General features: G+C 40.9%; 1 protein-coding gene across 12 annotated transcripts in view; it reads left to right on the top strand.

The window, feature by feature from the left end:
• Positions 1-25,877, top strand: part of tjp1b (tight junction protein 1b) — an 81,995-nt gene that overhangs the window by 47,253 nt on the left and 8,865 nt on the right. For 7 of the 12 annotated variants that reach the window (XM_074676743.1, XM_074676742.1, XM_074676741.1 and 4 more), the window contains 17 exons: positions 15,620-15,676; positions 16,163-16,287; positions 16,394-16,496; positions 16,665-16,980; positions 17,334-17,440; positions 18,552-18,720; positions 18,829-18,973; positions 21,438-21,565; positions 22,161-22,266; positions 23,474-23,624; positions 24,245-24,353; positions 24,448-24,667; positions 24,777-24,961; positions 25,046-25,141; positions 25,232-25,314; positions 25,398-25,608; positions 25,714-25,814. In XM_074676743.1, the coding sequence (XP_074532844.1) occupies positions 15,620-15,676; positions 16,163-16,287; positions 16,394-16,496; positions 16,665-16,980; positions 17,334-17,440; positions 18,552-18,720; positions 18,829-18,973; positions 21,438-21,565; positions 22,161-22,266; positions 23,474-23,624; positions 24,245-24,353; positions 24,448-24,667; positions 24,777-24,961; positions 25,046-25,141; positions 25,232-25,314; positions 25,398-25,608; positions 25,714-25,814 (2,412 nt within the window). Of the gene's footprint in view, positions 1-5,549; positions 5,641-15,619; positions 15,677-16,162; positions 16,288-16,393; positions 16,497-16,664; positions 16,981-17,333; positions 17,441-18,551; positions 18,721-18,828; positions 18,974-21,437; positions 21,566-22,160; positions 22,267-23,473; positions 23,625-24,244; positions 24,354-24,447; positions 24,668-24,776; positions 24,962-25,045; positions 25,142-25,231; positions 25,315-25,397; positions 25,609-25,713; positions 25,815-25,877 lie in introns of those variants that run through there. The other 5 variants (XM_074676744.1, XM_074676751.1, XM_074676740.1 and 2 more) reach the window with 2 other exon arrangements.

The following is a 25,877-nucleotide window of genomic DNA, read 5'->3' as shown; positions in this document are numbered from 1 at the left end:
CAGGTCAGTAGCTCAGCTTATCAGCACATTCCTGCTCTCTTATGTGCTCTGTGTTGGGCACTGATAACTTCAACCAGGCTGATTGGGTTCAGGAGCTGATTTGCTGGTCCATATATTCAGAACACACTTGGACCCTGAGTATAATCACATACTCCAGTTGGGGAGCCTGGAAAGAGACTCTTTGAATTTTGAGCAAAATCAAAGGCATTTTAAATTTTTATTTCCAAGGGCCTTTAGAAACTTTGATGCAAATCTGCCTGTTCTCCTGTAAACAGTATAATTTGCCTTTTCCCTTTCTGCCCAGTAGCTCTAACAGCTCTCTGGGCCTGGCATGCTCTTTGTCCAGCACTGCTTCACGAAGTGGATCATTTAGAGTCACATAATACCCTCAGGAGCTGGTGGGGACCAAAAAGGAGATATAAGAATGTTGCTTTTGGGCAAAGGTATTAAGGTATTAATTTATAGCTTTGATTTCAATGAAGAAAAAAATATTAATAGTTGTAAGAAAAGCTACATCACAAATTATTTGGGATTGAGTTCAGCGAGACTTAAAAACTTTCACCCCAGACACTTAGTGCGAATGAATATTGTTGTTTTCTTCTGATATGACCACTTTAAAGTGATATTTATAATGTTTGATTTACCTGCACTGACAGAAAGTACCAGGCCTTTATATGAAACAGGCTTATAGAAAACTAAAATCTCTTTCTGAGAAACAAAATGGTTCAGATTTGAGTTCAAAGTGAGAGTCTGGATCACAAAAGGATAGAATGGCTTTTGTGCTCGCTAAACCGGTGCAAACGAGCCAAAAGCCAGTCTAATTCACAAAGCACACGCCAAAGGTTAAATGCTCCAAAAACAACAACTGCCAGGCAAATAGTTCCTCTGTGTGTGCCAGTGTTATTTGTATGCATCATGCATTCAAAGGGGCAGAATATGCTGTTTATTGTGCATATGAGCCTCTGTGCAGAAAAATACTAATTCACTAATAAACAGTGAAAATAGTGTTTGTGGTAATTGCTTTTGAGTATTTATCATGACATTTCCACCTCTTGATGACCTAAAATTTTACATCTAAATGTAAAGACAACAAACATTTTTTTCTTTAAACTAGGGATGCTTAATTAGGGATGGGTACATTTCACATTTGAAACGATACGGTATTGATACCCAGTACCGGGCAATCAGTATCGGTACTCAACGGTACCAATTTTCGATACTTTTTTGTGTTTATGTGGTTAAAAAAAAAGGTTAATAATAAAATCTATTTCTTCCAATTTAACATATTTACTCTTCAGTATATAACCTTGCAATGTTGTGTTCATGTGAAGCATGGAAAATCACCTACTCTTCCACTTCCTCACAGTCACAAGAATGCATTTAGGTACCTAAACATGGTACCTTTCGGTTTGACGTGAGTCATTACTGGCACTTTTGGCTGAATTCGGTCGGTACCTATAAAAGTACCTAATTTGGTACCCATCCCTGTGCTCAATACCACTTTTCCAGACCGATAGCAGTACGAGTTCTCCCTTTTGAGTACTCACTGATACCAAGAATCTATGCCACTAGTATTTTTGATAAAATTTTAATTAAAGTGACAGAGCATTTCAAACAAGGACAGCACAGCCACTCTGCCATTAAGCCCAAAATAAAACTCTGAGTTTACAACTTGTTTTTCATAAATGAAAAAAGTGCAAAATAAAACTAACAACTGTCAGATTTTAGTGATTTTTTTTTTTTTAAATAATCTGAAGTGAAAAATAATGTCATGTCATCAGAACAGGACCTGACGCCGGTTGCTGTGGTATCAAACTGCAGCAATGAAGTGCCAAACTACTGGCTGGGAGGACTTACTCAATGTACTTTTTTTTTGCTTTGAGTATTATACCCAGCCTTTGCAAGTACAGATACCTTGAAAAAGTCTGGTATCGGCCTCATACCTGATACCTGATACCTGATACCATCCCTACTTTAGAGCTAATCTTTTGAAACCCACTCCAGGATGTTAGCTGTATAGAAACTGTGAAATTTGTGTCACATCACTCATGAGTTGACTCCACACTTCTCCCCATCTAGCTCGTCATATATGTGGAGAGAGCTCATAGTGGTCCAGTTAACAGCATGCAGCCTTGGACAACAACTGGAAGTCTGCTTTTATCCACTCATCAAAGAGTCGATCTCAGCTGTGATAAGAGGAATGGTTACAAATTGATTACTAATTATTATGTGAGGATGTGCAGTACTCTTGGTTATGAAATACACTCAGAAGACACATCAACAATCAGAGAAGTAGAAGGAGTTTGACAAAATGCTAAGATAAAAACCTCAATTTTTTCATGATGAACATTAAAATGTGTCAACAAGCTGTAACCCTAAAGGAGTAAGACTGTTTGTCCGAACTAGAATTCCTGTAAAATTCTACATTAAAAAAAGCCAGGTTGGGAAATGTGCTGTTCAAGACACATACCTTGACCCACTAAGGAGTGTATTCATTTGGCAGAATGTAATCACACCGCTGTGTTTTGTACTCATGAATTAAAGATCACACAAAGAGACATAGTAAGAGCTAAACTGCTGACTTGTCGCGCTTTAGCAGCTCCACTTCTCCACATACCTCCTTAAGTTGATGTAGAAATAATTAATTTGGTGGCTGGTCGGCAGAAGCTAGTGGAGAGAGCAAACTATGTGTGGAATCTGTCGCCACTCTGGGTTCTGCTCTGAAGGATGTAAATTTAACTCGCCCCCTTTGCCAGCGGTGACGTGCTGTTCGTCAGGCTTGTCCAGCCCGGTCATTATCCTGACTGATAGGTGGGATGTCATGACCCTCTTGGCCTCGGTGTGTTGTTAAATCCATGTTCTGATGATGAATCTGGGCTGAATACTTGTAGAAATGTGTTGTGTGTTTTCATCTTCTCTCCTGTCTTTGCTCTTTTGTTCTTGTGTGTGTGTGTGTGTGTGTGTGTGTGTGTGTGTGTGTGTGTGTGTGTGTGTGTGTGTGTGTGTGTGTGTGTGCAGTGTCAAGCGTTTCATCCTACACAGTCACGAAAGCCTACACCAGCACATGTAGATCTGTCCTCAGCTGCCACTTAACCTGAAAGCACACTGCATACGTTTGAGTTACAGCTAGGCCTGTCACGATAACAAATTTTGCTAGACGATAATTTTCCAAAATATTATTGCCGATAAACGATATTATTGTCAATATTATTTTGTTTTTTTCCATTTTTTTCATTCCATTTTCTTATTGATGTAATTATGATAAATGGGATAATAAAGTGAGTACATCGTATCAAAAGCAAGAAACTTTAATTTTTTAAGAGTATTTAACTGTAATTAAAAGGTCAGGATCTTTTAAATAAAATAAATTAAACAAAAAATATAATAAATTTAACAAACAAGAAAGAGAAAAAAAATACAATGATAATGAAATGGACTCACTTTTAGAAAAAAATACATGTCAATGAAAATAATTAATACTAATCAAAAACAATAAAACATAGACCCTGTCTCTAAAGAAAAAACAAATCTCCAGAAAAAAAACAACAATAAAAACTATAGCCTTAATAAAAGGGAGTTTATAAAGTTCCTGAATTGTTTTTAACATGTACTTTTTCCCAGTCAATCCGTACAGTCTGTCAAACATTTTAACATTTCTGGCTTTCAACCGCATCAAAGGGCTGCATTTCTTTGGCAATGTAGCTGTCTTTGAGCGCCCACCATTTGGCGCTTTTATTTCTATTTGCTTTGCAGACCAAAAGCCTCAGTAAGAGCGGATTGTCAAAGAACAAGGCTCCGCTGCACCTCCCCTTCTTCTTCGTCGCCACTATTTTCAAACAAATGCAACATATCAGCTCGTTGGTGTTCATGAGCTCACACTTTGTTCATTCTGATAAAAAACAAAATATTCCCACACTGGGACTGTGGCAGGCGGCTTGAGAGCCGTATCTTTCGTGCCATCACTCATATTAGCGTGTGTTTCCTCCTTACCCCTCAGGACGCTCGCTTCAGCTCTCTCAGTGTGTACGCCCGAGCAGCCCTGTCGCAAAAGATGCCAAAGATCGCATTTTTGACAGATGCTCAATCCGCTATAAATCCACTAAATCCGCTATAGAACCTATGCACCCCGATGTTAGGAAAGATAGACGTAGTGAGCCATCCTCTCATTCAGGCTCTTTGGTCGAAAGAGAGGAGGAAAACAAACATGCATGCAGGTGTCAGTTTATCGAGGCTAGCAAACTTACCGAGGACATTTTTATGTATCGTTCGGTTAATTGATTTATTGATTATCGTGACAGGCCTATTTACAGCATATACCAACAAAATCTGTTCTTAAATCAGTAATATGTAATGACAGTTGCAAATGTTAAGTTTGGATAGTTAAGTTTCAAGTTTTTTTCATGGATCACGGATAAACGTTTCTACATTCATCTGACTCTAGTGTCTGCTGCTGCTGTCTTTTCCTGGTACTGCTAAGGAGAGGGATATGCTGTCCTTCATGGCGAACAAAGACTGTTTTGGTGAATATTTCTGTTGACACTCGGTGCAGACGCTAAGAGTTGCCCAAGGATGAATGTGCAGCCATGCAGAGTTTAGGTCTATAGAAAACATTGTATGTCTAGACTGTGATGAGATGAAATGATCTCACTGCCTAGACAAAAATAAACACTCCCGGCCATATTGTGTCACCACAGCTTTTAAATCATTGTAATGATACAGACTGTGGATGTATTATATACAGATTAGAACAGATTCTCTGTTGTTGTTTTTTTGTTAACTGCCGCTGTAAAAAAAAATCCTTAAAAATAGCATTTTATGTAGTTAGCACAGGTTGAAACGGAGGCAGTGAAGCTGCTGGTTTATGAACTGAAATATCTCATAAGTCTGTTATTGCGGGGAAGATATTTAGTGGTTGTCTCGAAATGCAATCAGCTGCAGAGAAACTTTAAACTTAACTCCTTGTAAGAAAGGAGATCCGATTATGATTGTCTTGCGTTTGAATACACAAAATGTTATGTCCTCATCTGTTAGTAATGTCGTCGTGGTCATTAATCCTATGTCTGCTCACTGACCTGATGGGCATAATTTATGCGTCTAATGCAGCACACCTGAAGAGGAGGAGCATGCAAAGAGAATTGACAGATCCTGCTCTGGTTCACCGCGGCACTTCAGGGGTTAAGTCCGATACAGCAGTTTACACTGCGGATGGATGTTCGCTAGTACAGAGGAGTCCCATGCTGTAGCGGAACTGCAGATCCCACACAGATCGCTGCCAAGCTAGAGGGGATTTGCTCCGATCCCATGAGCGTGTAAGGAGAGAGCTGGAGGGAGAGATAAATTATGAGGGAAGATGTGGAGAGAGGACACAGACTCGTGCAGGACAGAGGAAACATTAGGGCGTAGCTGCGAGGTGTGTTTCATAACCCCTCACCTGTGAACGTAATTTCAGCGGTTCACGAGCTAAGAAAATAGAAAGAGGAGGAAGGTGGGGGCGAGAGTCTCCTGGCAATGATTGGTGCGGTTCTGCACTGAGGCTGCTGAAGTGCGTCTGCAGGAATCTCCTGCTGGATTTACAGAGAAGTAGCTCGAGGTTGGAGAGGCTTTGGTGTGTGTCCTCTGTAGCAGCCACGATGAACTGATGTAAGTACCTCTGACCTTCTCTGCATCCAGTTTAATCTAAATACTGTAGTAACAAATCAGAGAGACAGAGACACAGTGGTGGAGTGTGTTAACCTTTAAATAACACAAATGTGTTGCTGGTGGCTGTAATGGATGGTAATTATATTTTATGTCACAGTTAATAGATGAAATCTCTTGACCTTCTTATCACTCATGCTGTCCTGCATCTCTCCCCCGTCCTCCCCTCCTGTACTCCACAGCGTGCGCACATGTATGTGCACAGTGTCACTTGTCTCTCAGGGGACCCCCTGATGGGGGGCTAAGGTACAGGCCCTCATTAGCATTTGAATATGCTCTCCGAGGCAGGAGAGTTTTAGCAGTTGTCAGCACTCCACAGCACATCGTTTTCAATTCCTGAAGTGATCAATCATCTTATTCTACTTGTTTGCTGCTTCACTGCCAGCAGCCACAGCACACAGAGACGGATACTGTTGTTGTTTTCCGTCTTTGGCTGCTCTGTTACTTGCACACTCTTCTTTCTGACAGTATCCTTGTTGGACTTAGCAATCCGCTCACTTCTGGCGTGCTAGTCTTTGTGACAGTGTCGTCCCGGTTCATTAAATGCTTCTGAGGAAAATGAGAGGTGTTTCGTTCCCTGCTGGAGTCTGAGACTCATTAGGCTTTATTGCTGCTCTTCTCTTTTGGGGACTTATGTGGGGCTGAACTGAGGAACAACGATTAGATCTCAAAGAAAAAGCACAGTTGTTGGAAGGAATTTCATGCATGGTGCAGTCTGCTGCAACAAAAGAGAAGATGCCTCATTCTTTTTCAGAGCAAATTTGCTAAATTAGTCGCTTAAAACTCCTTCACACATCCACATTTACATCCAACATGTGTTCCCTGCACTGACATCAAACATCCTCTTTTGTATCACTGGTTCTTGAAGCCACATCTTCACTGCCCTGCTATGTAACAGCTTTGTGAAAACCCTCCACCTCCTCTTGTATCACTCAGGCCTCTACAGACAAACCCCACAAACAGGCTCAGGAGAGAAGGAGAATGCGTTTCTTTGCTGCACTGCATTATTTGTTTCAGTCGATGCACAGCATTTAATATAACAGGAGGTTATTAAACGTTCTCCTGTGTTGCTGCTGCAAGTTTCCCTTAAATCACTCTGTTGCAGCATCACAACGGCAGAATTAATGAGAGCTATTTTTAGCTCCTCTGGTCCCAGAGCGGTCAAAATTGAATAAGGTTCTGCCTCAGCCCTAAACCATAGTACTGCATAAAATCTATTCTCTCAGTCAGAGAATTGAACAGCCCACCATTTTGCCTCGGCTCCCTCTGTGCAAGAAGTATGATTTTGTTTTTCTGCTGAGTGTAGAGCCGGGGAAGCAGCTCTGTTTAATTTTAATGATACTCCAGAATGAATATAAAATGAAACACCATCTTTGCTTCTCTCCTTGAGGGTCATGTTAGGTTAGTATTGTGATGACTCATGTATATTAAAGACTTTTGTCTCAGAGAGGAGACAGAGATATTCTCCTGCTTCCTTACTTCAGATTTTCTAATTTACACCCTGTAGGGAAGAAGACTTTCTCTTCCTCTTTGTACAAAGAAGTTTTCTATGCCAGGAATAACATGAGTTGAGGATTAGTTTTCTGTTTTTATGGTAGCTGCAGCACAAATCCTGGAAATAGCATAAGGAGCGCAGAGATCTGAGCTGTGGCATCCAATTCAACTCACTGAGATCAGCTCTTTCTAGAATTTTCCCAGCCAAGTTTGTATTTTGAAATGAACAGATCTGACAAAAGGCAGGTTTCCTGCCAGAGTGGCTCGTGGATTAGCCATCAGCAGCCAAACTCCACTAATATTCTAATTCTGGTGGCTTCACTCGGTGCTGCCAAGCCACAGGAGTGCTCGTATTTGTCATTGTGCTGTTTTAGTTCACTTGTGTATCCGTATCTTTCTACTATGTGCTACAAAGATCCACCTCAGGTGTCTCTGAATAATTAATTTTAGGAATAAACCATCTTAAGAAATAGATTTTTGTGATTCATTTTTTCATGGATGAAACAACAGAATATAACTCACCTTAAAAGTGTTTTCTTTTCTGATCAATGTTCAGACTATTTCTCATTTAATTATTGATCATCAGTTAAAACAATGTCATCTCAAAGACCATCTGGATGTCCTCCAAGAAAGGTGTTTTTTGATCAGATGCTTGAAAAGAAATGCAACAGCAACTAGTTTGATCAATGAAGAAATTATATATAAATCTTTAAAAAGCCAGGACATTTTTACATTTTTCTTCAACTATTAGTTACAGGATACACAATTTGGTCATCATGTACAATAGGGATGAGTATTTGCAAGAACCTCACGATATGCACCATGATACTTGGGTCACGATAATATCCGATATTACAATATTGTGATATTTATTGCGATATCCTACACAGTAAACTATTTGATTGGAAACAACTTTTCTATTTTATTGTGTTTGAAAGAATAAAAGTCAGATGCAGTGTTTCATACACACACTTGACTTGAAAGCATAAAGTGTGTCAAGTTTGTTACTTAAACTACTGTGGCATTAAACTAATGCTGCAAAAAATTATTGTTGGTGAAACTGATAAATTTCACTTGGTGTAACTGATGTTACTCATAAAAATTTGAGTATTGCAGGTTAACTTAGTGTTTCTACTAAAAGCAGGATTTAGTCGTCCTTTACACAAATGCAGAAAAAAACTTCATTTTTGTTTCCAAGTCCATATAACCCTGATGAAGGCCACAAGCCGAAACGTGTTGGTCAAATAAAGTTGTTTCCTAAACTACAAGTGTTGCTGGAGCTTTTCTGACCTCTTCAAAAGTCCATATAATGGAAATAATATAAAGATTTTATGACTTGTGTACCTCCGTAGAAAACTTTGCAGTCATTAACTGTAAAGAAAGCTCAAACTCCCTGTATGCTTTTCACAGTCAAAGTTTTTTTTCTTTCTTTGATTTAGTGACGGCCCTGCATCAGGGATGCACCGATCTGATCCAGGGATTGGGTATTGGTGCCGATCCAGCCCCTTAAAGCTGGATCGGGTATTTGTGGGAAAAGATTGCACCAAACTTGACACTAAGGCTAAACTATGGATTAGTCTACAAGGTATACAATTTTTGCAATCAAATTTTTATTTCTGTACATTCTGAAGCATTTTTTAAACCAAACTAGGGGTGGGTACCGAATTAGGTACTTTTATAGGTACCGACCAAATTCTGTCAAAAGTACCTGTACTGATTCATGGAAAATCAAAAGGTACCATGTTAAGATACCTAAATGCATCCTTGTGACTTTGAGGGACTGGAAGAGTAGGTAATTTTCCATGCTGGCCATGAACACAGCATTGCAAGGTTATATATTGAAGAATAAATATGTGAAGTTAAAGAAATTTGAGATTTTATTACCACTAACTTTTATTAAATTGACATTTTTTATCACATGAACACAAAAAAGTACCAGAAATTGGTATCGTTGAGCACCGATACCAATTGCCAGGTACCGGGCATCGATACCGTATCGGTTTAATTGTGAAAGGTACCCATCCCTAAACCAAACTGTTATTAAACATTCAAAAACTTATAGTTTAAATAATTATTAACTTCAGTAATTCCATTCTTGTCTTTTACTCAAAACATTACCAGTCTTATCCCACAGTAGGGCATGCAGGTTATTATTTAATACTCGTATCGGATCAGGATCGGTATCGGCCGATACCCAATGCCCAGGTATCGGTATCAGTATCGGGACCAATAAAGCTGGATCGGTGTATCCCTACCCTGCATTTTGCACAAAGCTTGCAATTTATGTAATTAAGAGGATCAGAAATTTGTAAAGCTCTGTATTTGCTAAAATTTCTTCTAGTCTCACCCTTTACTCGTTGACCTGAATGAACCCCTAATGTAAAAACAATCTGTTTTTGGTTTTTTGACACGTTTTTCAACACCAAAACAAAGAACTACACCAATGACGGAGAGTAGGGACAAATTTGGCATTGGGACCATGTGTATCTACACGCATCCCATATTAGTAGTAAAATCTGAGCAGTAAAATGTTCATGTGAGAAGAAAAATTCCAAATGATAAGGAATTGAATCAAAACTGTATTGTAGATGAAGACTGAGGGCTCTAATGTGAACATGAGGAGCCTCTAAAGGCTGACTGTAGAGTATTTCATAGACACACTTATATAATCTGTTCTGCTGTGGTTTTAACTTCAGCAGATTCAAAGAGTAACTGTCTTGTTGACCATTTGTGCACCGTCTCCACACAGTCCACTTCCACTCCTGCCCCTTCTCCACTCAGCTGTGAGATCCATCTGTGTTGGAGTCCATCTGTGTCGTGGAGCTGGCTCCCAAAGTTGCCTGTTTGTAATCCCCCCAAGCATGACCCATGCGACATGGTGCGCCTCCGCTGTGGAGCGGCTGCCAGCCCTGGCTCTGGCCTGTGGCATGAAGCTTCTGTTGGCACTAGTTGTCAGCAGCCATAAAGGACATTCACAACATTTCTACAGAAGTCATCAGTGAGTGGAGGCTGCTGGGAGAACAAACTGTACACAGGAGAGGTGTCGGGTGACTTTTTTATTTACTCACTCTGATGTTTACTTGACTTTTGAGACTCCTGTCTTTGGCTCTGATGTTGTTTTGGTTGTGAGACTTTAAAAAAAAAGCAGCTGAGTCTTTTTTTATAACTTATAGTTACCTCTGCAGATGTTTTACTGTAAATCAACTGTCATGTGTTTGTTTTGGTGAACATCAGGCAATTAGTGCAAACTGAATTCAGATCTACGTGTGGCAGCGAGTTAATTGAGCTCCTCTGAAAACCGCCTCTGTTCCTGAATGAATTCAGCCATGTCTCCTCTTTAAAACCTCTCACTGTTGAGAGGAACCTTCAGACACGGCCTGAAAATGTCAGGCCACTTGAACAACACCACACTGTTCCCCCTCTGTTACCAGAGCAACAAGCTCTGCAGGAGGAGAAAGCAAAATTACATCCCTTCAAAGTGAAAGGTGTGTGTGTCTGTGTGTGTGTAGAAAGAGTGGGGAAAGGAGGGTGGGACATGCAAAGGACTGTGTAAAATCTATTTTGTTTTTCTTCCTCCTCTTAAATCCTGCCTGCTTTGTTCTCCTCTTTTGCTCAGTTTTAGATTTTTCGTTCCATTAATTTCATAGAGATTTATTTGCATTGCATCGACACTCGGTAAACATTCGCTAATCAAATTTTCCAGTCAACAAACTCACTTTCACACACACACGGCCTGAACATTAAACGTTTGTGTGTGTGCATGTTTGTGTTATGCTCCCTATAAACATTCCTTAAAGTACAAATGTCAACTGGAAACAACTACCTCCTAAAACTTTGCAGTTTAGTGGCAAACCCTCGATAAATTCAGACAGAATGTCAGAGTTCTTTGCATCAGCGTTTTCACAGTGCATATCTAAAAGACAGGGGGCATAAATCCTCCTCCCCAAAGAGCAAACTTTCCACTGAGAATTCATGCCTCTGCTTTCAGCACTCTTGTTAATATTCAGATGTCTTTTTTTTCCTCCTCTCTCAAGTGCAGTGTATTCAGTGTAAAAGGCCATGGGGGAGTTTCCTGGTTCAAACTTTTGTTCCCTCTCCCCCCTCCTCTCTCCTTGTGCGAGTCCCATCATAAGCTTGTAGAGGACTTTGTGAGTGTTGCTGCCAAGCTGAGAACGTCTGAGGCCACCTGCGGCCACTTATTCAGCTGCTTGTATTCTCAGGCACAAGCTTAGGTTTGGCACTTGGCCGAAGGGTCATAACACACATTAAGGATGATGTGTTGAAGGAAGCCGGGGTGATAAAACATAAAACAGGACAGCAGCAGCAGCAGAGACAATGGGGTAAATTGCCGCCTCAGATTGGGGTTTCCTGTTGTGCAAAAGCAAAATAACGACATCATTTCTTTTAAAACTCACTTTTTTTAACTCACATGTGCCTGTGAGTCATCCACAATTCGGGCATCATTATCACTTTCACGAACTGGATAGCCAAACCATTAGCAGGTTGTCATGTCGGCGTGTTGCTTGTTAATCTTCGACATGAGCCGCGATGACACTTGCAGCTCGTTCGGAGCCCGAAGCTGCAAACAACGTGCTTGTAACGACAGCTGGAGGCACTGAAACTGAAACTGCGTTTAATGTGCGGCTCATTTTATCATCACACTTTATGTGCCGCAACATGAGATCACTCCGCTTGATGCGTCCTCTGTACTTCCAGGAACCAGCAGCCGCAAAGCAGGGAGTGAAATGTGTGCTGGTCTCACCTGTTAAGGTCACAAACATGGGGTGGCTTCACCTGACAGTTGAGGGTTACTGCTTTAGCTGCTGTGATGTGGCTGGTAATTTTCTCCAGTGGGAGGAGCTGATAGTATTTTATACGCAGTCATTGAGCGTCTAATGTGTCGTGAGATTGTGGTGGACCTGAAATGATATAGAAGGGGAGATAAGATAAGAAGTGAGGTGCTGTTGGTGGAGGACACTGCTGACCCGACAGCTGAAGGAGTCGACCTTCATCTTCTCCTCTGTGAATGTTAATGTGATGCAGAGTGTGCTTGAATATTAAACACAGGCTTCCAGAGTGGACTCATTGTTGTGGAGCACAGGTGGATTTAAATATTCCATGCTCTGTAAACATACGTTCAGATCCTGTGATGATGCACACACATGGTTCGTTTTCGAAATGTCTGTGCGTGCTTTGTTAAAGGAAGTAGAGTAAAACTTGAAACAATCACAAACATGCTTTGTGCAGCTTTGTTTGTAGTGACTGTGACAGTTGGCTTCCATTTTAAATTTACCCATGAGGGTACAGGAACAGTCCGAGCGCCTCTCCTCTTTCAATAAAAACTCTGCTCACTCCAGGGAACGAAGTGGACGTGGGCTGTTATTGCCTTTTAAACCATGTCTGCTCTTATAGCCTTCCCTGTTTAACTCTTCTCTGTGGTTTTCTTCACTGCCTTTAACAGCGTGCTGTAATCCTCTCAAAACCCTCTCAGGTGGCTGATTCTTTAAGCATAATGCAGATGTATTGATCGTACTTATGTACCTTTAAGTGTAAGTGCGCTCGACACAACCACAATTAGATTGAGCTCAGAGCATCCACATCACTTCCAGGGAGAAGATGGTGATGGATCATCCTGCAGACTTTGTGACTTCAACTCTCAACTGTAGTTAAATGCTGCTGCGCTGTGTTTCTATTTTAGGAGCAAACTGGGTTTGAAAAGCTCTTCCACTGAATGTTTTTCTTCCACCTTGATCACATTTTCTATTGATGACCCTAACTCATAAAATATCTTCCCACAAGCTCTAATCACAGGGTGTCAGTTGTAACTTGTGCACTGATCTGATTCTGATTATTTATTGGTTTGATGCAGAATCATCAAGTTAGGTCAGATATCAGTGGATTTGAAAAGCTGAAGTTGCCGAAGTCTCAACAACATCAGAAAGGTGGGATTGGGTGGAATTACAGGGTTGAATTCAAGGGAAATAAAAAGATTGGCAAAAAAAAAGAAGTGTTAGAGCACTGGCCTAAAACACTGGTAAAGTTGTTTGTGATAATGTTCATTCTTTTTAAACGCGAGAGTTTATCAATAAAATGACGTTACGTTAGCTCTGCTTGATGAGGTTGGAGTCAATAGATGAGCACTGGTAGGACATAATCAGGATTTTTGCCTGTTGTCATGTTTAAAACAACAGTAGTATCTAAATACAGATTAATGTAACACCTCAGTTTGTCACTTTGCATTCTGCCAAAATTTATGTTGAACACAGAAAAGTCGTGTTAGAAAGAAGATCTTCTCTCCATTCATTGGCTTCCAAAAAAGGCTTCTGGAAAATGTCTTATTCTTATGACTGTGGGTGGTACTGTTAGGCCTTGAACGAAAGTCAATACATCAATTAAACATTCGTTAAATGAAACTAGCTCAATCATTTTGCCGGCCTCAATATATCACCATCTTCATGCGTGTTTGTTTTTGTAGTTTGGGATGAAACTATGAGGCTGATATAGCCTCATGGATGAAAGGAGAAATGTCTTCACAAACTCTGGACAGTCAAGTTGGAGCATTTAGAACAACTGAGCTGGAGGAGTGAGAATTTATATGGACACAGAGAGTGTAGTTTGCTACATCACAAAGGAAATTCTGCATTTTAACTCAGAATTTTATTCAAGTGCAATTTTTGACTGAGATTATTTTTATTGTTGTTGTTTTTTTTTATATTTGAAAGTTATTGGTATTCCAATTTAGAGCCCGATTGATATAGGATTTTTGGGGCCGATACCGAAACTGGGGACAAAAAAAATCTGATATTTTATTTTTAATTTATTTAACCTTTATTTAACCAGATAAAACCCATTGAGATCAGGATCTCATTAACAAGCTGATACACCGACTGATATTTGATATATCGGCTGAGATATATAATTAATTCATTGATATACACAGGAAATATACTGTTTATGAACACAGATTATTATAACACCCATATGATTCAAGACAGAGACAGAACACTGTTAAATTAAAACAAGGAACTTTAATTATAAAACTGTCAACATAAGAACTGTAGTGTAAACCGATGATAAATAAGAACAAGCTGTAAACACAATAATAAATAAAGAAGTCAAACTTTAAACACAGTAAGTAGAAAAAAAAAATGTAAACACACAATGAGCAACTTACACAACGTTAAAACGCCGTATTATAGTCTTACATTAGATAATGGTGGACGTGTGAATTAACAGTAGCATTTATCTCTGTTTATCTCACCAAAAAGCAACTTTCCCGATGTTAAAACGTTGCTCTATAGTCTTACACTAGATAATTAGATAATGGTGGACGGAGGGGCCGGGCACTCGAAAACTCAAAAAATTTTTATCATCAGCTACATTTTGGCCGATGTTGATTAATCAGTGACAGGCATAATCGGCCTGATTAATCGGCCCGACCGATTTATCGGTAGGCCCAGGCATAGGTAGTGTTCACAGGAAATAGATTGTTTTATCAGGGAAAAACCACCAGTTCAGACCAAAGGTGTCTCTGCCTCCAATGCTTAACCAATGAAAAGAGCTCTAAAGAGACATGCATTACATGCTTCAAAGTGTTCGAACAGATGTAACTTTTGAGCGTTTTTTTCTCAAATATTATAAAATAAATGAAACAAGTTGGTTCAAACCTCAAAAGTGCGAGGCGTTCCAACAATACTTTTGAGATTCAGTCTTCATAAGATTATCACACACTTAATTTAACAAGGGTTAAAAATGATTTAATTTCTAAATGATGCAAAAAAAAACATGGGAATACATTAAAACAGAGGATGAACCAGAAAAAGGCCAGTCAGAGTATTTAGATCATTTTCAGTTTCAGCACCGTTCCTCTCTGTTTGGCACTCAAACTTTCCTCCAGAAGCTGAAACATGACCCCCAGTCATTAATCCATTTAATATCTCTGACTAACAGTCGTCTCATGAGTACAGTGATTATATTTTGCTACACCTATGTTACTATCTCCTTCTGAAATTCATTCCCTTTTACAAGAAGAAGAATAATTAATGATCAAGTTTGAAATTTCCTTCCTATTGGTTAATCTGCCAAAGAACAAACAACCCCCATTCTGATTCAGCTATTTCAATCTATGAAAACACTCATTTTGTTGTTTTTTGTTTCCTTCACAGCAGAAAAAGAAACGCCTTGAGGCCTCGACTCAGTGTTCATTTGATTTATTTAGCAGCTGTAGTGAAGATGTTTAATGACTTCATACAAGGACGTTTCACTGTTGTTTTACTCAAGGACACTTTGGCAGAGCACGTGACTCTGCTGGTGACTGATTCTGTTTGCCTCTTTCTGTCACAAGACAGATGCTTCTTTCAGCTTCTCTGGATCTCAATCTGCCGTCCCTCTCGTGTTAATCACACTGTTTTCTGTCTCTGTTTTCTAGAGCGCAGCAATGGAGGAGACTGTCATTTGGGAACAGCACACAGTAACACTACACAGGGTAGGTTTCTCTTATTCTCCTTACATCCATCTCTGTTTCCCTCTCTACCTCTCCTGCTGTGCTATCTTGTCTTCCTCTGCGTTTTTCTTCCCTCCAGTTCCCCTGATCACATCATGTAAGTATGCTCACTGTGCCGGCAGTCGCAGGTGGAACAGATAGAACAGGAGAGTCATCACAGTGCTTTTTGTCTTCCCTACAATTTTGACCGCGGCGCTTAATAACCTGCAGAAAAAGCTGCATTTTGAGCATGTTTTTTGCATATAACCTACAGAAAAGAAGCTAACACAAACAGCATTTAGAGTATGTGTTTGCTGGCAATGACAAACAGAGGGAGGAACAGTGTGTGGCTGTTACATTTCAATGTCAAAATGAAGAATCCACTCAAAGTCGGTCCACTCCCTACAGTTTTTTACATGACGTGTGGGATTTTGGTGCACAGACAGCTGAATCAGCATCTCAATCTTTGTTCTCTGTGTTTTTCCTCAGGCACCAGGGTTTGGCTTTGGAATAGCCATTTCAGGAGGTCGGGATAACCCTCATTTTCAGAGCGGCGAGACCTCCATTGTCATCTCAGATGTGTTGAAAGGAGGCCCGGCTGAAGGCCTATTGCAGTAAGATTTTGTTCCAATATGAGCAGATGGTAATAAGTATTAAATTACCCTGGCTGCTGCAGAAAGACTCCAGCATGTCTCTTATCTCTGTGTCCCCTCTCTCCAGGGAAAATGACAGAGTCGTTATGGTCAATGCTGTCTCCATGGACAATGTGGAGCATGCATATGCGGTGCAGCAGCTTCGGAAAAGTGGGAAAATTGCCAAAATTGTGAGTGTGAAAATCCCATTATGACTCTCTGCAGGAAACTCTGAGTGTTTGTTGAAAGAGAATCCATAGCTGCAGTGTAATGTCGGACAAATCCGCCACATTTTACAGCTAACTAGTAGCAAAAGCTTCATCTTAATGTGACTCGTTTCTTTCTTACGCTGTCACCAGACAATCAGACGAAAGAGGAAGGTGCACGTCCCCATGGGCCGCCTTGGGGAGCGGGAAACCATGTCAGAGCACGATGAAGAGGAGGACAGCTACGACGAAGAGATTTACGAGACGCGAAGCGGGCGCAGTGGTGCTTACAGCGGCGTGGGTGGAGCCATGGGCAGAAGAAGCGGCCGCAGCAGCGGGCGAAGGGACAGGGAACGAGAGCGCAGCGGCTCACGGGAGAGGAGCCTCTCCCCTCGCTCCGACCGACGCTCACACAACCTGCCCCCACGTCCCGCCAAAGTCACACTCGTCAAATCTCGCAAAAATGAAGGTGAGGCTCACAAAGTCGGGGATAGAGGAGGCAGTTGGAAAGAAAGTTAGAGCAATCCTGAAAATCACCTGCCATCTTATTTACCCAACAATTACCAGACAGACGGACCTTTTAGAAGAGAATGAGAGCTCCAAATCAGCACTGGTCAGCTGCCAGAGTAAACAAAACTTGCCAGCCGCAGCAAAATCCAAGTTAACTCAAGTAAATCTAAGTCAAAGAGCAATTAATCTTCCTTAATCAGTACTGTTAATCCCAGTGGGAGCGGCAGCTTGACAGCGTAGAGTGGTCAGAGTGGAGTGGTCATGTGAGCTCTGTGCTAATATGGTCTTTGTTGCTGTCGTTCACTCTGTAAGCAGAATATGGCCTTCGCCTGGCCAGCCACATCTTTGTCAAGGACATTTCCCCCGAGAGCCTGGCAGCCAGGGACGGCAACATCCAGGAAGGAGATGTTGTACTGAAGGTGAGGGGGAGGGGGCAAGAAATTAGATATTTGACAAGATCCCAGTTATTATAGCTGTTACATATTTATTTCTGTCTTTGAATTGATGAAGACGAATGACTTCTCAATATCGATCTGAACTAACCCTACAGTGTTTCTTTGATCAATCCATGTATCATATTTTGCACAGGATATCATTTAGATCATAAAAAGAAGCAGTTTGAATGTAAAATATTCAGTCATTCCTTACATCACATTGTTTCTTTCTTTTAAAGCATGAATTAAGAAATATTATTTTGATAATTATCGTAAAGAATGTCAACATACTGTTTGAATTTACACTTTTAACTCAATTTTCTCTTCTTAACTTTTTAATTGACACATTTAAACAAACACATCTAAACTTCACTTATTGACTTGACTGAAATGTCAAATTATTTTTTCTTTTTTTAAAAACATAAAGGAAACAAGAACCATAGATAGAACAAAGGGAACAAAGGTGGGGAAAGATCATGTCTTTAACAGGAAAATCAAAAACTTAGAAAAAAAAAAAATAAAGTCTGGCTTTATATAGTTCACCCAGTTTTCCCAGCTTGAATCAAGAAGTTCCCATTTCTGATTAACACGTGCTGTAATCTTTTCCATTTTGTAAATATCTATCGTGATGTCCATCCATGACTTTAAAGAAGGGCTCTCCTGGGATAGCCAGTTCTTTGTTACAGCCTTATTAGCCACAATCGTCAGTATGTTGAGTAAATATTTATCTTTTTTTGGCAGATGTTCAGGCATAAGAGAAAAAAATCAAGGTTTTACTTTCTGCGGACACACAATGTCTGAAAATTTCCTTTAATTCCATTTTCAATGTTTTTTATTTTCGTCTACTTTTGACCACCTTTCAGTGTTGAAAATCTGTTTCACCCCAACAAACAGGATCAGTGTTGCAGTAGTTTTCCATCTGATCTTGTGCCTCAGAGAAAATATCCTTGAAGCCTAAACTTAACTACTCATATGACAACTTAATTCCTCAAAACTGAGAAACAAAAGTATCTTTCATTCAATTGCTTTGACTGTTTAATTGAAATTCTGCGCCTTTTCTCTCATGGAGTCTCTTCTTTCTCTCTTTTTCTGGCAGATCAATGGCACAGTGACAGAAAACCTCTCCTTGATAGATGCCAAGAAGCTGATAGAAAGGTCAAAGGGCAAGCTAAAAATGGTGGTTCAGAGGGACGACAGGGCGACCCTGCTGAACATCCCTGACCTCGATGACAGCATTCCTTCAGCCAACGCCTCTGACAGAGACGGTGAGAGTGGTGTTAAGTGTTGGATTCAGCTGTTTTTAAAAAGCCCGACTTGTCTGTGTGTATTTCAGGAAGCTCGCACTCTCTGAACACAGGCTGTCGTTTGATCAGACATTTCAGATATCCATTCGCTGGCGTCCGATCATTCCAATCGATCGCATGACAGACGACGTAGCAGCCGCTCCCACTCACCGGACAGGCGGTCCGAGCCCTCAGACCACTCCAGACACTCGCCCCCTCAAATCAGCAACGGGAGGTAATGATCTATACTTTGAATTCATAGAAATGAGTTTTTGACAAAATAAGACTACTTGCTTTTATTTGCTGTTCAAAGAAAGTAGCAATACTGTAAAAACACCAAAACAGGGAGATCTCACCAAGAAGCACAAAAACAATAACAAATCCTGATTATTCCAGAACACAGATGTGAGACTATGATTGAAAAGAATTTTTTTTATTGTTTTATCTGGAATTAGACCCAATTTCCTTAATTTTGGGGGGTCGGTGATCGTGATCCTTCCATCCTTCGATATGAAATTGATCTCATATACCTCCAGGAAGGTCTGACAGCCAGCCATTGTCGCTTTTTCCTCTGAGACCTAGAGCTCAGGACACTTTATTGGTTGTTTCGGTTAAAACATAAAGATTTTATTGTTTCACAGGTATTGTTCAATGATTTTCAATACAATAGGATTGGAACATTGAAGGTTTATCCTGTCAGTTGTAAAAGGTTTTGCTTATTTTCTGTCATTATTCAATGATCTAACAGTTTATTTTCAAGGTTTTCATCCTTTTGCAAACATACCTCTTCTTTTCAATGCTGAGATTAATTCAGAAAAAAATCTACTGAATGATTTAAAGCTTTATAAGGTTGTAGGTTTAAGCCCAGTGTTCATTCCAGAGCAGCTGCTTTACCTGTCAGACTTTATTAAAACAGGTCTGCTCTGTCGTCTTGGTCCTGAAGGACTTTCGATTTTTTTGTTGCAGGTTAAAATCGGCCATCAGCCCATTCAGCACTTCTGTACTGTAATCTTGTTTTAAAGTACCTCATTAATTCTTTATTTAGCTCAACAGAGCACCTGAGTTGTTCCCCTTTCACACTGCCAATTGACCAGAGAATAATAAAAGTCACTATTAAGCTGCAAAAGAGACAATCATGGTCAGAATTAGGGCTGAAATCCAAGCCTGTCTTGCTCGGTGTAAATGTCAAGTGCTCCACCTGTATCACTGTGTGTCCTCTCTTATTTTAATCAAAGCTTTTTGAAGCCTTAACTGCCAAATTATGCAACAGAAAGCTGCCTCACACTTGAATACTCCTCTAAAAACACTCAGTTTGATCTTTCTGCCTTTTTTTTTATTCCTCCTTAACTTAAACAGCTGGAGAATACCGTAAGTTTTTCACCATATCCTTGTGTAAATAGTGACTAATTAAAGTAGTAGTTAGTCACAAATAGATGTAATTTAGATTTATAGAAAAGTAGCTCTAGTGTGACGAGTGAGAAATCTAATAAACTACCCTGAAACTGTTTTCATTTCTGCTGTAATGAAAGAAATCAGTGTATTACATCGCAGCAATTTGATGGCTGGTGAAATATTTCTGAGGCTACATTATACACCATCAATTATTCAGTGACATCTCTTGTTTTGACTTGAGGTGCCAGCCCCGTGAAAGTATCACAGGATCTCTGTGTCTCTTGAATGTTTTTGTGGGCAAACCGCATGTTTGGCACGAGGACAGTTGAAGGAACAAAAGAGTGTCACCAGCTCTCAGTGTCAGCTGAACTTTTGTCCAAGCTTTTTATCTTTTACATCTGCACACGTCAGGCTTGATATTGCTCTCTTTTTCTTTTGGACAGTATCAGTATAAGACATAGAAGTGGCAACATCTCTTCACAGTTCTTTACTTCTGGCACATTTAGACTGCTCAAAGACTGGAGTTATTCAGGAAGGAGACGCTACAACAGGATGTTTTCTTCCTCCAAACCTGATCTGCGACCTGCGACCTGTTGTCTCAGTTCAGGAAGTTGGCAGTTTAAGAAAGGGTCCCCTCCTTCTGGATGGCTTGATAAAGCATTTTGTCCATGTGTAGCCAGTTCAAACAGGCTCTTTTGTGGCTGCTTGGTCGCTCAGCTCGTGAATAAAGCAGCTATTTGCCACTAAAGTTGTGCCAGTGAGCGGCCATGTGACCAGGAGGTTGGACTTGTGCCATTTGAAAAGAGAGATTTTCTTCTGATTTCTTATCAAGACATTTGTGTGTGTGAAAATCATCATTTATTGCACTTAACTCTGAGTTATCCAGGGTCACAGTGTTACAGTTTACGCAGCTTTAAAACTGACATCCTAGTCGAACCTTTGCAGAGCAACACGGTGAAATCCACCTGAAGGACAAAATCCAGCCTGACACCTCAGATAAGCTGCGCTAAAAATAGTGCACAAAAGAAAAACGACAAAGGAAGACAAAGTAGTGTCCTTGAAGACTTTAATTCAGCCTCAAACTCAAGCTGTTCTTTTCACCGCTTTGTCTTTTCTCAGCCTGTGTGTGTCCACAGTGGTCAGTGAAAGAATCCTAACTGTGTAACTCTTTGAATAAGTGGTGTGCAGACTTTGAGCTGTGTGTTGTTGCCTTCAAGCTTTACATCTCCTGAATACACTATTTATAAACTCTTCTATTCCTTTGTTTTAAAGACAAGTTGTGCCCTGAAATCTATTTTTGTCTGCAGTCACAGAAGTCGTGATGATGAGCGGATGTCGAAGCCGGCTTCAACACCAGCTAAGCTGGCAGAGGAGGTTCCTCTGCCCAAACCGAAGGAGCCGGCTAGAGAGGAGAAACAGCTCCCACCACTTCCAGGTCAGAGACAGAGCAGCCACAGAGAAATGCTTGTAGATCTGTTACTTGTGTCTCACATCTGCTAGTTGACTTGGAAAGTGGTTTCCCTGCCTTTAAAAGACTCTATGATTAAATCATTATATCCTCTCTGATATTTGGTCATTTTTGCCCTTTTTAAAAGCTCCACTCCAAAAAAAAAAGTTAGATCCAGACGCTTGCTGAGCCTGGCTGAGCTCGCCGGAAGCCAAGTGAAAATAAAGCGTATGAGTTGATCGAGTCTGACGTTCCTCCCCAGCCTGCAGCACTCTGCTGCCTTTCTGTTTGACCTCCCTGCTCAGGACACACTGTGCCTTGAGTGTGTGTATGTGTGTATGAGTGCTCAACCGTCTGTGTGATTACACTTTGCCTCTGGTATGTGTGTATGTGTGTGTGTGTGTGTGTGTTTTCATTGTTAGTGCACTTGTCTCAGTTTAACACCTTAGTGAATGGTATTGTTGGGATTTGATCATGAAACAGATGTTTATAAACACATATGATCGAAAAGTCTGACATGTTTGTGTGTGTGTGTGTGTGTGTGTGTGTGTGTGTGTGTGTGTGTTTTTGTGTGTGTCTTCAGAGCCAAAGCCGGTGTATGCTCAGCCTGGACAGCCAGATGTAGACCTGCCAGTCAGTCCCTCTGATGCCCCTGTGCCAAGCGCTGCCCATGATGATAGCATCCTACGGTAACATTTTTTTTTACACAGATTTTTATTCTATAACAAATGTGTTTTTTATTGAGCGAGTGTGCTCCGTTAGGTTCGTGTTTTTCTTTTGTCTTCGTTTTACAGCTCAGTTTGAAGTGAGTATGTAGCTCAAATGCACAACTTGAGGCGAAGGATACAGCAGAACAGTAGTGGGGAGGCGTGTGTGTTGTTTACATGATGAGCAGAGAAGTGTGAGCTCTGATGACGGCGGTAAGGAAGTGGAGGATAAAACCGTGACTGAGTGTTGTCAACTTAAAGACTTTGTCACTACATTTATTGACTTTTCTGACCTCTCTGGTGAATTTTTTTTAAGACAACAATTCTTGCGACTTTTCTTGAGTCTGGAGAATCTGAGGTTAAAGTGTGTTTTGATCTCCTCAATGGGCAGAGTGTGTGAGCGCCTCCCCTATCCAAAACACAGACAGTCCTCACTCGCAGCAGATGAAATCACACAAGTGTGTCTCATTATGGTCACTTCTGCCGGTCTCCAGCCCAGATAAAGGAGGAGGGTTGATATTTTGGCTTAAAAAAATCAGGAATTAACAGAAGACAGTTAATTTGAAGCTTGAAACATATTTATGATGTGTTTTACCTGCTTTCTGTCTCTCCCACGTTATTTCTCTCTCCCAGTCCATGAAAATTACATGCAAATGGATTATTCTGCAAATTAGACAGCAGCGTCATTTAGTAGCTTTTAGTGACTTTTGGGGCAGACAATAGAGACTTTCTTACTGAGGAGCTGGCATGTTGAAACTAGCAGTGTTTCACTCAGCTTTAATGATGTTGGAAATGCGAAACAGCCTCAGTCTTTCAGGTTTTTCATGACTATACATGACAGAATTGATCAAAAATAATCTGTTAATAGTGGATTATTAGGGTATATGGTAATCTGCGGTGTTAAAAGCCACAACAATGTGCAACAAATCAAACCGAAAACTATGATAATTTTGTGAACTGTTCCATCCCTGATATTCTGTAAGAGTCTCATCTTTCTGAAAAAACTGGTCTTGTTCTTTGCTTTTTTAATGCTCCTCACCAATGAAGTGTCTCCACAAAACGAGCTCTACCTTCCAAGAGTCACGAAACTAGTCACCATCTGAAGATTTCCTTGGAAAGAGATGCCAATGTGTCAAAGAAATTCCCCCAAAAAAGGAGAACAACTAATGTTCCTGTTCTCTATTTTCAGGCCAAGCATGAAGCTTGTGAAGTTCAAAAAGGGAGAGAGTGTGGGGCTGAGGCTGGCCGGAGGGAACGACGTGGGCATCTTTGTAGCCGGAGTCCTGGAGGACAGCCCAGCTGCTAAGGAGGGCCTGGAGGAGGGCGACCAAATTCTCAGGGTAAAAGTCTTTCTGTTGTTTTTAACACAGAAAGTATAAAACTTGATCTCTCAAATACAGTTTTCAGTTTAGGAGGTGTAAAAATAAGATTGCAAAACACTAAAGAGTTGTTACTTTCTGTCATGAGAGAGTTGTTCTTTTGTTTCCTGGTTTTAACAGCAGGTACCTGATAGTGTCTTCAAACAGACATGTTTTATGGGGAATGTGTCCTCAAGCTTTCCCCATTTTTATTCAGTTTTACACACCGCCTGCTCCAAAATTCTTCTACCTCCAGGCCGGTCTCTTAGCAATGGCCCCGAGGGAGCACACACAAAAACACTGTTTCCTCTGTCTGTGTTTGTCCCATTTCCTCAAAGCCATATATCTCTCTGTTTATACCTCCTCCTCCTCCCCCTTTCCTCAAGAATAATGAGAGATGGCTTGAGTTCTTGCAGTGCTGTTAAACCTGCAGTTACCCAGGCGATACAGAAAACAGGAAGCCTTACGTAAACCTTTAACTAAATAGAGACGAATAGTTTGTGTTGCACACTCTCTAGACAGCAAAACTCACTCCTGACTTAAATTCAAAGTCTGAGATGAGAGTGAGGACAAAGTGTAACTTCTGTGTTGTCATATTTCAGGTAAATAATGTAGATTTTGCAAACATAATCCGAGAGGAGGCGGTGCTGTTCCTACTGGACCTTCCTAAGGGTGAGGAGGTCACTATTCTCGCACAGAAGAAAAAAGATGGTAAGTGAAGTGAGTAGGGAGTAGAGTGATGAGAAGGATACGCATGAGAAGAGGATTTTTAGTGTTTTTGACTCATTTGCTTTTCTCTGCTCAGTGTATCGGCGGATCGTAGAGTCAGACGTCGGGGACTCTTTTTACATCCGGACACACTTTGAGTACGAGAAGGAATCTCCTTATGGGCTGAGCTTTAACAAGGGGGAGGTTTTCCGTGTGGTGGACACTCTCTACAATGGGAAGCTGGGCTCCTGGCTCGCTATTCGCATCGGAAAGAACCACCAAGAGGTGGAGCGGGGCATCATTCCCAACAAAAACAGGTGACAGCACACAAACAGACTGTGTTCACTGTGGAGATATTTATTTTGTTTTCATTCACTTTGTGTGACGTTAAAAACTGTCTTCTGACCTTCTGGCGTTCATCAACAGGGCCGAGCAGCTCTCAAGCGTGCAATACACTCTCCCAAAAACAGCAGGGGGCGACAGAGCCGACTTCTGGAGGTTTCGTGGTCTTCGAAGCTCTAAGAGGAACCTGAGGAAGAGCAGAGAGGACCTCTCCTCCCAGCCGGTCCAAACAAAGTTCCCAGCGTATGAGAGAGTCGTACTGAGAGAGGGTGAGGGATCAGGAACTATCTCCTCTTCTGATTGTCAGACAAAAACACAGGCTGCATCCTAAACATGTAAATGTTCTTCTGCAGCTGGTTTCCTGAGACCTGTTGTGATATTTGGGCCCATCGCTGATGTAGCTCGAGAAAAACTCGCCAGAGAAGAGCCAGAACTTTTTGAGCTAGCAAGTATGTTCCTTGACATAGTATGGTATCAACTAATAGAAATCCTGCTGGTCCCCAAACATTTGTTCAACATACTTTACTTTTGTTTTGCAGAAAGTGAACCAAGAGACGCAGGAACAGACCAGCGGAGTTCAGGAATCATTCGTCTTCACACCATTAAGCAGATCATTGACAGAGTCAGTTTGTCTTCCTCTAATCTTTACAGTGTAAAGTTAATGTTAAAATATATTTCATCCTTTCATTTCTTTATCTCATGAAGGACAAACACGCTGTGCTGGACATCACCCCGAATGCTGTGGACAGGCTGAACTACGCTCAGTGGTACCCCATCGTTGTCTTCCTAAACCCCGATAATAAGCAGGGTGTGAAGAACATGAGGACCAGACTGTGTCCAGAGTCCAGGAAGAGTGCCAGGAAGCTCTATGAGAGAGCCATCAAACTGAGGAAGAATAATCACCACCTGTTCACCAGTGAGTGAGCAGAGCAGCTTAAAACACAGCACATTAAAGAGATGAATTATTTCCATCACTCCTTTAATCTTTGAGGAAGTGATCTTAGACACTCTTCTCTTTCAGCCACCATCAACCTGAACAACATGAACGACGGCTGGTACGGAGCTCTGAAGGAAACCATCCAGCAGCAGCAGAACCAGCTGGTGTGGGTATCAGAGGGAAAGGTGAGACTCTGGTCTTTGAATGATATCTTAACGTCCTGTTACTCCCTCTGAACAACACATGAG

This window comes from Halichoeres trimaculatus, unplaced genomic scaffold, assembly GCF_033239565.1.
Source record: "Halichoeres trimaculatus isolate MK-OKI-2021-1 unplaced genomic scaffold, fHalTri1.1 fHalTri1_scaffold_10, whole genome shotgun sequence".
In the NCBI taxonomy this organism is placed as follows: Eukaryota; Metazoa; Chordata; class Actinopteri; order Labriformes; family Labridae; genus Halichoeres; species Halichoeres trimaculatus.
The sequence above is the reverse complement of the archived record's forward strand: the minus strand, read 5'-3'. Positions and strand labels throughout refer to the sequence as shown.